The sequence below is a fragment of the Electrona antarctica genome, assembly GCF_951216825.1.
Source record: "Electrona antarctica genome assembly, chromosome: 24".
In the NCBI taxonomy this organism is placed as follows: Eukaryota; Metazoa; Chordata; class Actinopteri; order Myctophiformes; family Myctophidae; genus Electrona; species Electrona antarctica.
Genome location: NC_136803.1, coordinates 25273245 through 25291625, shown reverse-complemented (window position 1 = coordinate 25291625; position 18381 = coordinate 25273245). Strand labels below are relative to the sequence as shown.

At 44.9% G+C, this 18381-nt stretch overlaps 1 protein-coding gene across 3 annotated transcripts in view; it reads left to right on the top strand.

The window, feature by feature from the left end:
• LOC306916973 (partitioning defective 3 homolog B-like) overlaps nucleotides 1–18381 on the top strand; it is a 308458-nt gene that overhangs the window by 165402 nt on the left and 124675 nt on the right. For all 3 annotated transcript variants that reach the window (XM_079495073.1, XM_079495074.1, XM_079495072.1), the window contains exons 19-20: nucleotides 8289–8504; nucleotides 11288–11486. In XM_079495073.1, coding sequence (XP_079351199.1) covers nucleotides 8289–8504; nucleotides 11288–11486 — 415 coding nt within the window. The remainder of the gene's footprint in view (nucleotides 1–8288; nucleotides 8505–11287; nucleotides 11487–18381) is intronic.

Below are 18381 nucleotides of genomic sequence, written 5' to 3'. Positions count from 1 at the left end.
AGCCTGAGGATGCGATGTCCTACTCCGAGCTTCTTCAGGCGGCGGAGCCAGTACAGTCGCTGCTGAGCCTTTTTCCTCACGTGTGTGGAGTGCGTCTCCCATTTGAGGTCCTCCTCGATGTGTACTCCGAGGAACTTGAACTCGCTGACCCTTTCCACTGCAGCACCGTCGATGAGGATGGGCGCATGGTCTCTCCGCGGCCTCCTGAAGTCCACGATCAGTTCTTTGGTCTTGTCGACGTTAAGAGAGAGGTTGTTCTCCCGGCACCAGAGTGCCAGTGATTTGATCTCCTCTCTGTAGTCAGACTCGTCGTTGTTGACGATTCGGCCTATCACTGTCGTGTCGTCCGCGTACTTTATGATGGTGTTGGAGACATGTGTGGCTATGCAGTCATACGTGTACAAGGAGTAGAGGAGAGGGCTCAGCACGCATCCCTGGGGTGCTCCGGTGTTGAGGGTCAGGGGGTCGGATGTGATGCTGCCCATTCTCACCACCTGATGTCGGTTGGACAAGAAGTCCTGTATCCAGTCGCACATGCTTGGGTGTAGCCCTAGGTCTCTGAGCTTTTTGTCAAGTATTGCTGGGACAATGGTGTTGAATGCTGAGCTGTAGTCCACGAACAGCATACGTACATATTTGTCCTTCAGCAGCTTGTTGTCCATGTGCGAGAGGACGGTGTGGAGAGCCATGGCAATAGCGTCGTCGGTGGATCTGTTTTTGCGGTATGCATACTGCCACGGATCCAGCGAGGCAGGTAGCGTGGAGCTGATGTATTCCCTCACCAGTTTCTCGAAGCACTTGCTGACGATCGGGGTGAGAGCGACAGGTCTCCAGTCGTTCAGGCATGTCACTTTGGCCTTTTTGGGAATGGGCACAATGGTTGACATTTTGAACCCTGCAGGGACCACAGCCTGGGAGAGGGAGAGGTTAAAGATGTCAGCGAAGACACCCGCCAGCTGGTCTGCACATGCCTTAAGGACCCGGCCTGGAATCCCATCAGGTCCGGCTGCCTTGTGGATGTTGACCCGTGCGAAGGCTGTACGCACTTCTCTCTCCGAGATGGTTAGAGGGTTCTCCTCTGCTGGTGCTGCTGATGGCCCCGCTTGGCTGCCGCGGTTGGGGCTGATCTCAAACCGGCCGTAGAAAGTGTTCAATTCGTTGGGGAGGGAGGCAGGCGGATTCTCCTCTGAGATGTAGTGGAACAGAAGTATACAAACATATGAACCATTCAAGTAAAGCAAAAGTACCTCACAATAATAATAATAACTAGAAAAAGTGCCCTTCTGGGCACAGGTCTCCACCAGGAGGATAGGAGTGTGTGTGATGTTTGGCAAAATGTTTAGGAGTAATATAAACATGTTTTTTTGTTTGTTTGTTTCTTGCAACAATTTTCTTCATTTTGTTGAGGAAATGCAGAGCCAGATCACTCATAGCATCTCTGAGGATAGAATTCTGGATGAGAAGGACATGTGCAGCATTTTGTACAAAACGGGCTACTCCTGAGAACTTTGGAAGGCAATCTTAGCTAATCAGTGTAGAATCTGAGAAATCCAACAGGCTCGTCTTGATCACATGACTACAGAGATCATGTGTACCGATTTGCGTGAGATTTGGATGAAATCTGTGCCACTAACATAAACAATGTGTTTTGCAGAAATCGGCCTCATGGTGGCGCTATAACCGGCAGATGTGGAGGGATGCAGGGAAAATGTTTTTCCATGGCCTCTAGGGAGTGCACATACATAAGTTGTCGATGCAGTTATAGGTAAAAACAGGAATTGGCCTGTTATAGCGCCACCATGAGGCTGATTTGGGAAAACAAATGTGGCATGTCGTCCTCGGCCTAGTGGAAATGTGCGTGTATAATGTCATGGAAATTGGACACTGTGTTTGTGGCATTTTGTTCGAAACGGACCAATAATGTGAGTTTTGGAAGCCAATCTTAGCCAATCAGGATGGAAGATGGGGAATTGTGCAGATCTGTGTTGATCACATGACTATGGAGATAGTGTATACCGAATTGTGTGATGTATGGATAAAAAGTGTACGAGTTATCTACAGAAATGTGTTTTGCCTAAATCGGCCTCATGGTGGCGCTATAACAGGCCGTTGAGGAATATTTGGGGCAGAGGTTCGTCGTTGGCATCCAGGGAGTGTGTGTGCAAAGTTTGGCATGGATCGGGCCAACGGTGCCGGAGATTAGCTGATAACGGACGGACGGAAGGACGGACGGAAGGACACACACACACACGGACGGAGTGCAAAACATACTCTCTCCCCATGCCTTCGGCCTGGTGGAGACAATAATAATAATGGATTATTATTTATAATGCACTTTACATTCCTCGGAATCTCAAAGTGCTACAGTAGGCATTAGGCAAAACTATGAAACAGTAGGTAGGTAAGTACAATGGTACTTGAGTACCGTTACATTGGTGTGGAAGGTCATCTCTACATATCTGAGTGTCTTTGTAATCCATGGCTGTCGGGCTAGAAACCTCATCTGCATATTTCATTTTTATTTTATTATAAAGATTTTACGTACCTGATTTCAGTTACAGTACCATTCCCAATGAAGTGCACCTTCTCATATTTCTTTCTCATATTTTTAACGTAAAAGCAATTGAAAATTGAAATTTGAAGCATTCAATTATAATAAATAGATCATGGTATTGGAATTGCAAGGTTTCAGCCCGACAGCACGGAAAAGGTTAGAGTTGTAAAGAGGGGGGGGGGGGGGGGGGCTGTTTAAGCCGATAGCATTTATTGATCCTTTCTTTTACAAGTGGGTGTGGTCCTATCTGTCCATAGAGAACAATTACATTGCATGTGTTTTTTATGGCAAACGTAGAAATAGAGCCCCTTTTTTTTTACTGCCTCCCAACAAAATGACCCTGTGTTTTTTATGAGCCTGCTGTGAGATTGGATCTGCAGATGGAATAGGACTGACTGTGTGTGTGTGTGTGTGTGTGTGTGTGTGTGTGTGTGTGTGTGTGTGTGTGTGTGTGTGTGTGTGTGTGTGTGTGTGTGTCCCGGCGTTTTTACCCTCACTAAAAACGCCGGGACAACGCTCCACACGTCCCAAACTCTTCTCCCTTCTGGCCCCAAAACTGTGGAATGCACTTCCCGTTGCAATCAGAACTGCAGCATCACTCCCGATCTTCCGCCGTAGTCTGAAAACCCACCTTTTCAGACTCCATCATGGCCCATAGCACTTACCCTACCCCCCTTAGACAGCACTTCTTAGACTTATATAGCATTTGAAACAGACTTATAGCATGTCATGTAGACAGCACAATAAGTGCATTGTATGTAGTCATAGCACTTCATAGTATATAGTGTATAGTAGTCATAGCACTTCATAGTATATATGTACAGCATAGTATAGCATATGTGTAGTTTATATGTATAGTGTCATTATATAGATATGTTCTAGTTATAGTTTATATGTATAGTGTCATTATATAGATATGTTCTAGTCACGTTCTTAGCTTACGCATGTTTCGCGATAAATGCTTTTTACATATGTGATGTATTCCCATGCTTTTTGTTCTTGCTTATTGTAAGTCGCTCTGGATTAAGAGCGTCTGCTAAATGCCTAAATTGTAAATTGTAAATTGTGTGTGTGTGTGTGTGTGTGTGTGTGTGTGTGTGTGTGTGTGTGTGTGTGTGTGTGTGTGTGTGTGTGTGTGTGTGTGTGTGTGTGTGTGTGTGTGTGTGTGTGTGTGTGTGTGTGTGTGTGTGTGTGTGCATCCTTGTACATGTGTGTAATATAGAGAGGGTACACTGTGCGCATTTGTGCCGCATGTGCAAATATACATGCAATAACCTATAGCATTGCGCCATGTGTGTGCCTGCGTGCACATATGCAGACATGTCAACATTTTCCAGAAAGCCGATCTGCAAGCTGACAACATGCTGCATCACTACTTGTAGATACACTGTAGTGTAGATTGATCATCCTCCATCTATATATCGTGTCGGTTCGGGTCGAAAAACAAATTTATGTCCAAAACTGTTGCTTTTCAGGATTCAAATTAAAAATTAGCAGATCTACAAGCACGAGAGCTTAAGTAGGGCGTCAATTTACTAAAAGTCACGAAATGTCAATATGGAGATAAGAGGTGTCTGCCCGACAACAACAATACACACAAATTCATGGGATTCACGTGTGTGTGTGTCTCACACAATGTCTCCCTGGCGTAACTCGGTCAGTGTCTCAGACTATAGGTGCGTCTCACTGATATCTGTATCTTTCGGCACCACAGGTCTGAGAAAGACGACGGGATTCGAGGGGGGGGGGGGGGGGTGCGGCGGCTGAGTGCAGCGTTTCCCTGGCAACTTGGCTTTGGAAACGTGGGGTCTGTTGTTGGTAACCGCGGCAAACCCTCTCCGCCTCCATTCTCCACCAAGCTGTTTACGGTGGAGCTTTATCGTGGTGCAGTTGAAAGGCACGTGTGTGTGTGTGTGTGTGTGTGTGTGTGTGTGTGTGTTTCGAGTGGGCAGTCTAGACAGTTTTGTCTCCTCCTTAGGACAATTTGGCCAACGTTTGACATTTTTTATAGTTTGTTGGTTACTTTTGACATGGTAATGGTCTCTTTAGCGTAACAATTGCATCCACATGTTACTTAGTTCACGTCTGCTGTTAAATGTCAGCCGGACGTGAGGCTTTTGCATTAGGCCTAATGTGGCCTCCCCACTTCACTGCACAATACATTTTAAAGATAGTCTCTGCTGGGTGCATGGGAAGCTCATACGTCCAAAACTGTTACTTTTCAGGATTCACATTGAATCTTAGCAAAAAGTAGCAGATCTACAAGCTTGAAACCTATCGCTTCGTGCCACGTTTCCACCTTGCAGATCTGCTACTTTTGATGTTTTTGGTGTGACGCTGTAGTATGATCAAGTAGGGGCCATTTAATTTACGGGAAAAAAAAGTTTTATGGAAGTTTTACTCCAAAATGTACGCCAAAAAGTTGGAGAAGGATGTTATGAACCACCATATGGGACAGGGCATTTAACCCATTTTGGGCGGGAAATATTTATTTCAGAAAACTGGAGGATTTAGCAGACATTTTTTAAATTTCGAGGTCAGGCCCAAATGGGTTAAAGTGGGGTGTTCTCCGGTGTAGAAGCGGAGTTCTGTGTCGTACATCACCCACTGTGTGATTCCCCCTCAGGCTGTGTGACTGGAACACCACTCAACTCTGTCTATGCTGAACGCTGACAAGATTCTACACACTAAACCTCATATCCATATCGTGTGTGTGTGTGTGTGTGTGTGTGTGTGTGTGTGTGTGTGTGTGTGTGTGTGTGTGTGTGTGTGTGTGTGTGTGTGTGTGTGTGTGTGTGTGTGTGTGTGTGTGTGTGTGTGTGTGTGTGTGTGTGTGTGTGTGTGTGTGTGTGTGTGTGTGTGTGTGTGTGAATGACTATTCAGTCAGTTTCATTGGCACCATATCATACATAATCGGAGCTTGTACCTCTCAAAAAATCTACAAGGGTCCTGAGGTCTACTTAAGACAGACTGAAAATCACTTTTTTTACTTTTATCCACTTTAACCCCATTCTGGGCACATTCACAAACAAATAGCTGATCTACTGTACAACGTGATCTGAGCTTGTAGATCTGCTATTTTCGGTAAAGAGACTCGCTCCACCGTAGATTGAAAAAGAACGCACCAAGAACAGTGCAACTCACGTCCGTCGTACTGAGTCTAGACGGCCTACGTGGTTAGACTGAACGGATATCGATGAGTTCCAAATGTTATCAAAGCATCCTGCGGCCCCCCTGGAGTTGTGTCACGGCACCCTAGGGTGACACGGCACCCACTTTGAGAAACCCCGTACTGCAGTCTCACCGAAAAGTAGTGAAAACAGCCAATTAATGTTCAATCTCATCGACGTGCTGAACAGCGGTCGCCTCTCATCCATACGTCCGTTTGTTCGCCCCTTTTGTCTCGTCTCGTCATCGAGGAGGCTATAGCGGCGGGCGAATCGGACAAGGCGTGATTCGAACGGCGTCCCGAGGAGCGCCCGCCGAGCGCAGCGTGCCGTCTGATATGTGTGATAAACGCTCATTTCACCCTCCGCTGGTCCAAACAGGGTGGGGGGGGGGGGGGGGGGGGGTTGTGGCGGGCACTCATCCTGACCATTAAAGTCTCATTATTCATTTACCTCCAGCCTTCAACCAATTGACACGCATGGACAGAGATCACACACACACACACACACACAGGCACGCACGCACGCATACCCCCACATGGTATATCATGGCTGATTTTTGCTTTGCCACACTCAGCGTCGCACATAGGAAAAAAGCGGATGTACAGCTTGTGAGCTTGTAGATCTACTATTTTTTTATGTGCAAATCTGGCATGCAACTCTGCACCAATCGGACCTTACACTTGCTTTGCACGCGTGCATGCATGCACGCGCACACACACACACACGCACACGCACACACACACACTTAAAGAAAAATACACACACAGGCACGCATGTGCGGTACTCCTCTCTTCCTTTTTGGTTGCGGCGGCGGCTCGTTTTGGGCAAAGGAGCTTAATTCCATCGGGGGGAGCTTGCGAGCCGGACGGCCGTAATTACATTTGTGACACAAATCCTTGCCTCTCAAATTGAGCGTTTTATTCCTGAAGCCTCCCCACCCCTCCTCCTCCTCTCCCCCTACAGCCATTCATACCTCCTCATTCCCACCACAAATCCTCTCGGAAAGTCAATTTAAAGACTTAAAGGAATGCGACACACTCCTCCCTAAATCCTTCAACTCCATATAGCGTCCTTGAAATCTCAACGGTTTCACTTTGGTTCTAGTTAACGGCTTTTTTCAAAACTCTCCCCGTCAAAGAAAGAAAGAGAGAAAGACGTAACATCTCAAGTGCTGCAGCTTTCACCAAAGCGGGAGAGTTTTTTTATTTGATTTGTTTTACTTCACAGAACAGGAGAAACCATCACACTGCACCCTTGCTATAGCCAGAACGCAGGGCTATACTCTGATGTTGTACTTATGTTAAAGTAGCAATATCACAGTCACAAATAATAATAATAATAATAATAATCTTTATTGTCCCGAAGGATATTTGTCTTCACAATCTGTTCAACACCCACATCAAAAACAACACAGAGCACATAACACCAAGACAATACAAAAACAAAAACAAAACATGAGGTCCCCACTATGTACAGAACCATCCTATCGGCGGGGCAGTTTGTTTAAAGCCGCGATGGCTGAGGGGACAAAGCTCCTACTAAAACGGACCTTTTTCCATGGCAAGGTTCTGTATCTTTGTCCAGATGGCATGAGGTTAAAGAAGCGATACAGGGGATGATCAGTGTAATTTGATATTGAAAGTGCTAGCCGTGTGATGGCCTTATTGTTCATATCAGAAAGTGTGGGTGTAGGAAGTCCGATGATCTTGGAAGCAATACGGGTAATACTGAAAAGTTTGTTCCTGTTAGACATGGACAGTATGGTGTAGAAACATGCAGAACAGTACAACAGAACAGGTTGGATAATGCAACCTTCAAAGGACTGCATTTGAAATCGTACTCAAGTCAAAGTACAAAGGTTTTGGACTAAGATTACACATATAGGCATTATAGGTAATGATCTCCAGCAACTGGTGCGAGTCCATACACATCTTTTCTTCTTAAGAATTATTTTCTTTCACTGATGTAATGACCATTAGACTTCTGCTGGCACTAACCCCACCCAGTCGGAGTTCAGAGTTTGAATGCATGTAGAATAATGCACACTCATGCCAGTGATCACCCAACCCCTGTGCTAATGTCGGCACCCGGCGGTGGCTCAGGGGTAGAGTGTCTGGATGGTAACCGTAAGGTTGCCAGTTCGAACCCGGGCTCCCCCAGAGTTACTGTCGAAGTGTCCTTGAGCAAGACACTGAACCCCTAATTGCTCCCGATGTGCTAGTTGGTGCCTTGCATGGTTTCCGCTGCCATCGGTGTATGAATGGGTGAATGTAATGCACAATCTCTGTAAAGCGCCTTGGATAAAGGCGCTATATAAATGCACCATTTACCACCCGTGCCTAAGGTTGCCTGTCCCTGCTTAACCCATTTTGGGGCGGGAACCCATTTTGGTGTTAGCATTATGTTATGCTTTAGCTATTGAAAAATAGCAGATCTACAAGCTCAATTTATTTCAGAAAACTGGAGGATTTAGAAGATTTTTTTTAAATTTTGAGGTCAGGCCTAAATGGATTAAAACATCCACTTCTCCCATCTCTCTCTCTCTCTCTCTCCCCGTCTCCCAGAGTCCCCGGCCAGGGGAGTGCTGGGTCCCACGCTGGGCCTGCGGAAGTCCAGCTCCCTGGAGAGCCTGCAGACGGCCGTGTCGGAGGCGCAGCAGGCCGAGGTGCCGTTCCACCGGCCGCGGGCTCACCAAATGGTGCGCGGCCGCGGCTGCAACCAGAGCTTCCGGGCCGCCATCGACCGCTCCTACGAGGGTGGGGTGTCCGAGGCGGACGATGGTAAGAAGGACGTGCTGTTTATAGACAAATTCACAGAGGGTTGCCTGGGTGCGGCCATTACTGAGGTTTACCATTAAGCGCAGCAGCACTGATTAGCTACACCTGGCCTATAGAGCACCTGTTCCATGGATTACACCTCAGTAATGGCCGCGCCCAGGGCACCCCTCTGTGAATTGGTCTATAACATACAAGAAAAGAATAGTGAATTTCTTAAAAATGTTGACTAGAACGATTAATCCAATATAGCACATATTCGTTGTCAGGAAGACATTATATATCATTGTGTAGAAAATTCCCCATAGCTTAATTTATTTGCATTATTTGTGCAGGCCTATTTTGGGCAACCTCTAGTCATTCTTTAGGACCCAGTTTCCAACTTTAGTTCAGGCATTGTTGTTGGCACTCCCTAATGCAGGGGTTCTCAACCCGTGGGTCGCGACCCCTCGAGGGGTCGCCAAATTATTTTGGGGGGTCCCCAAATTATTTTTACCAACTGAATGGCTGTAAAGTGGAAATGAAGAGTTTACATATAGTACACATAGTACATGCATACACCTTCCCTAATGATTATGGTTTCAGTATGTATTTAGGGTGTATTGTCTCTATTATTAAGGTTATTGTAGCAGTCAATTTATATTGGGGGTCAGGAGGGGGCGGGGCGGGGGTCCCGAGACGTTGCCAAAGCATTTTCGGGGGTCCCCGGCCAAAAACGTTGAGAACCCCTGGTCTAATGCAACAGGACCCCAGCTTTGTGACTGTGCAGTTCTAAATGCAGCTGCGCAGACACACCTGACCAACAGAATGCGTTGTTGAGGAAATACCACATTCATTCATTGGGTCATTCATTCATTTCACCATCCATGTCTGTCAATCAACTAAACTCAACTTCATACAAAACCATAAATGCCAACACTGTGTCAACCTTCTTCATGCTCTCTGACTGGAGCCCCGTGGTGGGCATAGCATCAACCCCCCTAAGTTTATACACTAGTAATATTTTACACATTGTTTAAACTAGTCAAACTAAATGTAACACCTCGACTCCGATTCCAAGTGCTTGTCCGGGTGGGAGGGTCCCCAGTACGGGTGGGTCGCGGCCTGAAAAGGACTGCTGGTTAGACGTGAGACTTTCCTATTGACCCATTCTGGGCGGGAACCCCTTTTGGTGTTTTAACTAAGCATTATGTTATACTTTAGCTATTGAAAAATAGCAGATCTACAAGCTCATAGCGCGCCACCGGGTGGCGCGCTACAAGCTTGTAGGTCTGCTATTTTTTTTAAATCATGAAAATGCGGCACAAATCTTTGAATATATATATATTCTTTCAGAAGAGTTTATTTTTTATTTTTTCAACGTCAGGCCTAAATGGGTTAAGACATGGGGGGACACGTTCATTGCACTAAGAAGCGCACTCTTCCCAAAAACAAACTCCTATGGTGGTTTACGTTAAAGATTGCCTCTGGGATTAAGCCAGGGTCCCGCCAGGGGGACAAGCGCTTAGCCTGAGTACCTCTAATGAAATACTACAGCCTTTTATCTCCTCAGCATTTCTTCGGAGGAAGAGCAACTTTCTTAGTTTGTCTGTTTTATCTTAGAGCAGCACATTTTAAACACACTAACCTTAACTGTAAGTGTCACTGCTGGTTACCTATGTTTTACTTTGGTAGCATTGACCCATGTTTCTTAATACTTTCAGCGCCATTGCAGACGATTAAAGTCAATTGAAGCCTAATTTTGATACTGACGCTTAACACCATTGCCGACGGCCTTCGGCAATTGCGCTTTTATGGCGCGTTCGATTGCTCGAGCCATAATGCTACTCACGTTAGCCAGTTAGATAGCTGTGTTGTTAGCACAGCACTGGGTCGCCCATCTTAGATCGTCGTCGCCATAATAATCCATTCTATCCATTTCTTTCATCGCCTGTATCTCCTATTCCTTGTCCCAGATGGCATTTTGGTCAAAACAGCGTTTCTTTGACGGCACAGATATGACGATCTGGAGCTCTGCAGAGCTCCGGTCTGGCTTCAGATGGTAAACAAGGCCTGTCCGCTCCGTGTAGTTTCCTAGGTTATGACTACTGCTCATGGACCGGAAATGGCGGCTTTTCAAAATAAGAGCTCAAATTAAAAAAATGCTGGCGTGAATTAGATCCTAATTTTTCAATAAATGATAGCGGCCTAAGTGTTAACATGGTGATACTGTATATACTGTAGGGCAGTGGTTCCCAAACTTTTTCGTGTCAAGGACCCCCAAATCAACATTTATTAGGCCATGGACCCCCCATTTGAAAACATTATGCCAGTGACCCCGATAAGGGAGGGTTTTTACGACTCTAGCTGTGATTCCGAAACATTAATTTCATGGACCCCCCAGTTTCACACGCAGTATGCTACGGACCCCCGATTTAATGGAATTTCTATCTCTGGTACCCCAATTTATATTGTAAAACCACTGTTCATTTAACTCTGAGAGTGTACAAATGGAACCAAATGGACCCATTTGTACACTCTCTGAGTTACAGACCCATAAGGGTGCATTTGGTTTCTATCTCTAATTGAGCCAGTAGGTACCCCCTGGAACTCCCTCAAGTACCCCCAGGGGTACCCGGACCCCACTTTGGGAACCCATGATATAGGGAGTACAATGGAAATCCAGATATTGGGGGTGGCTCATATTGCTAATAATGATATATGGAGGGATCCCGTTGTAGACCACCATCACTGAAGCGCGCCTGACCCCTCCCCCCTCTCCTCCCCCTCTGCTCCTCCCCCTCCGGCAGACGACGACCTATCGGAGCAGAGCTCGGGCCGGGACACGCCCGCCAGTGGCTCCTCCCGCCAGGAGCTGGACGACACCACGGACGACGGCAAGAGCAAGAAGAGCAAGACGAAGAAGAAGGCCAAGAAGGAGAAGAAGAGCAAAGGCAGGAAGGACGCCGACCCCGACAAGAAGAAGAGGAGGGGCTTTGCCCTTTTAAGGTAAGAGGGGCTTCTCCTTCTGCGGGAGACATGTTTTTGCTTGCCATCGTTACGATGAAATCGCTGAATAATCCCTCGCGTTCATATTTTGAACGAGAGGCAGGTCAGAAATGAAGAGCTTAGTTAGTATATCCATCTGGTCAAAACCACGGAGAGCTCCTTAGATTACTTGTAGTGAGCCTTTCTTTGTGAGCGGTAAACAGGGAACCTTTTTGCGCACATGCGCGAAAAAGCAAGGAGTACATTGCAGAAGGATAGGCCAACCCAATTTTTTTTCTCTTGTTTGATATCAATGAAAATGCGCTAGGACGTCCTAGCAACCCGTCTGTTGGATTAGTTATGACGTTCCCACACGTCGTACGGTCTGAATCGGTTAAGACAGGGTTTGGGTTTTTTGGGGTTTTTTTTCTCACGGGTGGAGAACCCCTGCTTTCAGGGGAGTGATGTCCTGGGTTTCATTCCTTAGTCCGACAGACTTACAGTATTCTGCATGTCACTCTCGGACTCTTCTCCCACTTTCCTGTCAATAGTCCACTGTACTATCAAAAAGGAATGAATGAATGAATGAACTAGAAAAAGTGCCCTTCTGGGCACAGGTCTCCACCAGGAGGATAGGAGTGTGTGTGTGATGTTTGGCAAAATGTTTTGGAGCAATATAAACGTGTGTGTGTGACACGGCTTGGCCTGTTGTAGCGCCACCATGAGGCTGATTTGAAAACTGTCAAGTGACATTTCTTCCAAAGCCTAGTGGGAATATGCATGCACAGTTTCACCACAATCGGACGCTGCGTTGAGTAGTTGTGGTGATTTGTACAAAACGGGTACAAAGCGGGCTACTCTTGAAAAGTTTAGAAGCCAATCGTAGCCAATGAGGGTGGACTATGAGAAATCAAACAAACCCGTCTTGATCACATGACTATGAAGAGCATGTGTACCGATTTGCGTGAAATTTGGATAAAATCTGAAGGAGTAATATTAGAAAATGTGTTTTACATCTGTCGGCCTCCTGGTGGCGCTATAAAGAGCATATGTGAAAAATTCCACGCAAAGGTTTTTCCTTGGCCTCTAGGGAGTTGGCATACAAAGTTATCCACAGATCTGTGCAGTTAGAGGTAAAAACATTTTTTGGCCAGTTATAGCGCCACCATGAGGCTGAGTTGAAAATGTTCATGTGGCATTTCTTCCTCGGCCTAGTGGGAATGTGTGTGCACAATTTCACGGAAATCACACGATGTGTTCATGATTTGCAGCATTTTGTTTGAAACGGAGCACTCCTGCAAACTTTGGAAGCCAATCTTAACCAATCAGGATGGAGTCTGAGAAATCTGAAAGACCCGTTTCGTTGAATGGCTCTAGAGAGGCTGTGTACCAATTTGCGTGATGTTTGGACAAAATCTGTATGTGTACTTGTTTTGCACAAAGCGGCCTCCTGGTGGCGCTATAACAGGCCGTTCTGGAAATTTTGGGGCAGAGGTTCACCGTTGGCATCCAGGGAGTGTGTGTGCAAAATGTGGCATCGACGGACGGACAGAGTGCAAAACATACTCTCTCACCATGCCTTCGGCCTGGTGGAGACAATGGATGAATGGATGAATGGATGAATGAATGAATGAATGAATGCACAGGTACATACGAGTAAAACGTTTTTTTTTTTTTTTTGTTCCTTCAAACAATGCAGCACAGACCCCCCCCCCGCCAACGAGAGCTTCATTCATCCAGATTGATAACTTTGAGTCGTCCTAATGGCCGGTGCTAAATAACACTTAAAACTCACTGCTATAGACCGGTCGGGGGAAGAGGGTCCGCGGCTGAGTAGATCATTACGATTATTAACTGGCTTATGGCCAGCCTAATTAACAGTGGATTGTGCCTTCTGCCTGCACTATTCATATGTTTAATTCGTCATTTGAATGCCAATAGAAAAGTCTGTGACATACACACTATATCTAATTTTGACACGGCAATCCTATAGTATTATACCCAGTCCTGATGGTGGCGGTAACGTCACCATTATGCCGATTTTGACCAATCAGAGCGAATCTGGCGATATCACTTCCGGTTCAACAGACGTAAACACCCGCTAGCTTTTTTGCACTCAGATGCACAGTCAGATGTCCGGGATGCTAAGCTATCATCGTTGATTGTAATATTAAGTAAAATAAGTCAAATTAAGCTCTAATCAAGCCCCAAATATCGCATATTACGCAGCGATGCACATAAAGACTGCGCGTGCGTGCGAGAGCGTGCACGCGAGGATTTCGGCCGGTTTTAGGTGGATTACATCGGCCGTTAGCCAAACAAGCTAAAAGTTGCTACATTTTGCTACATTAAGCCCCCGATTACGGGGACGTTGACGTCAATTACGTCAAGGGCCATAATGGATTTATTGATTAATTACGTCAATTACGTCAAAGGCCATACGGGATTTATTGATTAATTACGTCAATTACGTCAAGGGCCATACGGGATTTATTGATTAATTACGTCAATTACGTCAAGGGCCATAAGGGATTTATTGATTAATTACGTCAATTACGTCAAGGGCCATACGGGATTTATTGATTAATTACGTCAATTACGTCAAGGGCCATACGGGATTTATTGATTCATTACGTCAAGGGCCATAAGGTATTTATTGATTCATTACGTCAATTACGTCAAGGGCCATACGGGATTTTTTGATTCATTACGTCAATTACGTCAAGGGCCATAATGTATTTATTGATTCATTACGTCAAGGGCCATAAGGGATTTATTGATTCATTACGTCAATTACGTCAACGACCATAAGGGATTTATTGATTCATTACGTCAAGGGCCATAAGGGATTTATTGATTCATTACGTCAACAGCCATAAGGAATTTATTGACTCATTAAGTCAATTACGTCAAGGGCCATAAGGGATTTATTGATTAATTATGTCAATTACATCAAGGGCCATAATGAATTTATTGATTCATTACGTCAATTACGTCAAGGGCCATAATGAATTTATTGATTCATTACGTCAATTACGTCAAGGGCCATAAGGGATTGATTGATTCATTACGTCAATTACGTCCACAGCCATAAGGGATTTATTGACTCATTACGTCAATTACGTCAAGGGCCATGCGGGATTTATTGATTAATTACGTCAATTACGTCAACATCCATAAGGGATTTATTGACTCATTAAGTCAATTACGTCAAGGGCCATGCGGGATTTATTGATTAATTACGTCAATTACGTCAAGGGCCATAATGGATGTATTGATTCATTACGTCAATTACGTCAACGGCCATAAGGGATTTATTGATTCATTACGTCAATTACGTCAAGGGCCATAATAGATTTATTGATTCATTACGTCAATTACGTCAACAGCCATACGGGATTTATTGACTCATTAAGTCAATTACGTCAAGGGCCATAAGGGATTTATTGATTAATTACGTCAATTACATCAAGGGCCATAATGAATTTATTGATTCATTACGTCAATTACGTCAAGGGCCATAAGGGATTTATTGATTCATTACGTCAACAGCCATAAGGGATTTATTGACTCATTACGTCAATTACGTCAAGGGCCATACATGATTTATTGATTCATTACGTCAATTACGTCAACATCCATACGGGATTTATTGACTCATTAAGTCAATTACGTCAAGGGCCATAGGGGATTTATTGATTAATTACGTCAATTACATCAAGGGCCATAAGGAATTTATTGATTCATTACGTCAATTACGTCAATGGCCATAAGTGGGTTAAGCGGCGGAGACGCAGAGAAAACTCTTATTATTATGTTGTTGCCCCCCCCCCCCCCCCCCACCCCCCCCTTGGCGTGTTGGATGCCTAGTGGCGGTGCTGATGCAGCAGCATGGGTGTGCAATGGTTAACCACTCAAACCCTAGATTTGTAGAGGAGTCGAAGAGCTGAAATAGCTTTTCATATGACTGGCAGCATGGTTCTTCTCCAAGGAGGATGTGGTTTGAACTAACGACCGTCACATGACAAAGCCACAGCACTTGTGCCATTCATGAAACAATTTACTATCAGTTAAATATCAAACACATGGGCTTTCACCTCGGGGGCATAAAATAGGTTTTGTCTTGTCTGAATTTGTGGGGATTTTGCTTTCCAGTTGATCGCTTAGAAGATATTTTTACCGTGAAAATAAATCTTTTGGCCCTCGGGCTGGGTCGGCACGAATGTAAGAGACACTCTGGTTCTGGTTAGCTGGCAACTTCAAGGCCCGTGTGAAGCATCTAGTCTGTTCCTGCACATGTGATGCTGTGCCTCCTGGCTAAATATTAATATTTTACACATTCTACAGTCCACTAGAATAGATAAACACATTTACCATGATGGAGAGATGTACGTTTTTACACTTTTTTTTCCCACAATAGTTTGATTTAGTCTTAGTCTTTTGAATAACACATAATTTAGTCTTATAGTCCTATTTAGTCTTCTGAAAAACCTTAGTCGACTTAGTCTTTAGTCTAAGTCTTAGTCAATATAATTAACACTGAATTATACTTGTGACATATTCAACAGTTGCTTTCATCAAATAGAAGTTGATAATCCAAAATATCTTCCAATCTTATTGTGTCACTCTTTGATTTTTAAAGATATTTTTTTTATTTTTTGGCTTTTGTGCCTTTACCCTTTATTGATAGTCACAGTGAAGACGGACAGGAAAGAGGGAGAGAGACGGGGAGAGACATGCAGCAAAGGTCGTCATGAACGGGACTCGAACACGCGACGCGCTGTCAGGGCCAGAGACTATATGTGCCTATTTCTTAGATTTTTGATTGTATATTTATTTGACGTTTATTTCAAATATAGCAATTTTTTAATTAATTTAAGAAATTAATGAAATAATGAAGAAAATGGTGAACATCTGGGACGGGAACTCAAATGAATGTAAGGGATGGTAGGTCGGGACACGGTATTAACTGTATAAGCTTCGAACCGGCGACCTTTCCAATATCCCCAAAACAACCTACGTACTCTACCCACTCGGCTACGGCGGCCGGCTGCCCACATGACTGCACAACCACACCCCGCTAAACGTGTTTCAAGGGGGTTGGTTGGTGGCTTGAGAGGGGGAGGGAGGCGGGGGGGGGGGTGTTACACATTACAGCTCAATCCGATCCCAGGTATACAGTACAATTTTATCAGCATGGCTACTTGATTGCGGTCGTTCGTCGGAGAAGGAGTCCTTATCTCGGCGTGACACGGTGACACGCCGCGGCCAGCGTGTCATGGCAGTCTCCCAACACTCCAGATTCAATTAGGCCCCCCCGGGGGAGAGTGCGAGATAGCGCCGAGCGAGGAGGGGGTGGGGGGGGGAGCGCCAAGATGGGGCTGATAAGAAACCAATCGGCCGTAAGTGTCAAGGGCGATAATGGAGAGATGGTGGCTCACACGCAGAGACGCACGCACACATGTGCATGCACACAGTCACACACAACACGTACCCCACGGATGAGCAGGACAGGAACACCCAAGGGACAAGGGGACAAGGACGCTAGGGGACAGGTATTAGATAGTGACAGGGTGATTGATGAACTTGGGCCGGCCAGGTACTTGGCTGTGCGCAGTTAGGGCTTGGTTTACACTGTAGTTGCTCGTCGGACTATGTGTTGCCGGCCGAAAAGAGTAGATCTACAAGCTTGACGAACCTCATTCAATGGAGCAGTGCTTCTCAAACTGTGGTTCTCATATGATGTGCTTAATGTGCAATATTGTTTTCTCACTCAATAGTAAACAAACCAAAAACAGTATATTCACAATATCTGCACATTTCTTTTTTTGTCTTTTTTTTTTCCTGTATCCAGCATGTAAATATCAAGGTCAGAACAAGACAAATGGAACAAACAAAGACTAATATTGAGAGTACTAATGGACATAGTAATGAAAAAAAAAGAAAACGAAAAAACAAAAACAAAGAAAAGAAAAGGTAAAACAATATTTTCCATCAGGGTATGGTACCTAAAGTGGTATTTTTTGAGGGGCACTAGCCCCTCCAATGCATGACTTTCCGAAATTACAGCATGTGGCAGCCTATGGTAATTAAAAATAACCGGTCGCCAAGTCCATGGTCTTTAATGTTTGTTTAGGGTAGTTATAATGTCAAATGTTACCAGTCAATTCTATGGATTTTAATGTTTTAGTGCAGTAAATGACAATGTAAGGCACTATGTAAGTATGAATGAATGAATGAATGAATGAATGAAAAACTTCCGAATATTATAAAAAATTAGACAAAAGTCAAAGAATTCAAATAAGTTCAATATAGAACAAATACAATAATATTCCAAAACAAAAACAACTAAAAAACCAAGCCTCATTGGCTGCAAGTATAATTATTTTCTTCTTTTTTTTTTAACTTTTATATATTAAGTAAGTAGCCTTGCCGAGCCATGAGGCCCATAGGGCAGGAGCCTATCTCCTGTTTCTGTAGCGTGAGGCAGCTTGATGTACAAGTACACCCCCTGGACATGACACTAGTATGTCGCAGGGATTTACCCCCAATCCAACCCTTGATGCTGAGTGTCAAGCAGGGAGGCACTGGGTCCCATTTTTAGAGTCTTTGGTATGACCCGGCCCGGGGATTGAACCCCGACCTCCCAGTCTCAGGACGGACACTCTAACCACAAGGCCACTGAGCTGGTAAGGAGTGTGATTTTTATTTTTAGGATAACCAATTCAAAAGCTGGACTATTTTCACAATAAACAATGGAAGCTAGTCAAACGCAACACAATGCTTCAACTCTTACACTTCCAAGTGCTTGTCTGGGTGAGGGGAGCCCAGTTGAAATATTTATATTTTTTTGGGGGGGGGGTTGCGGCCAGAAAAGTGTGCGGAAACTAGAATTTCCCCTGCAGGATCAATAACG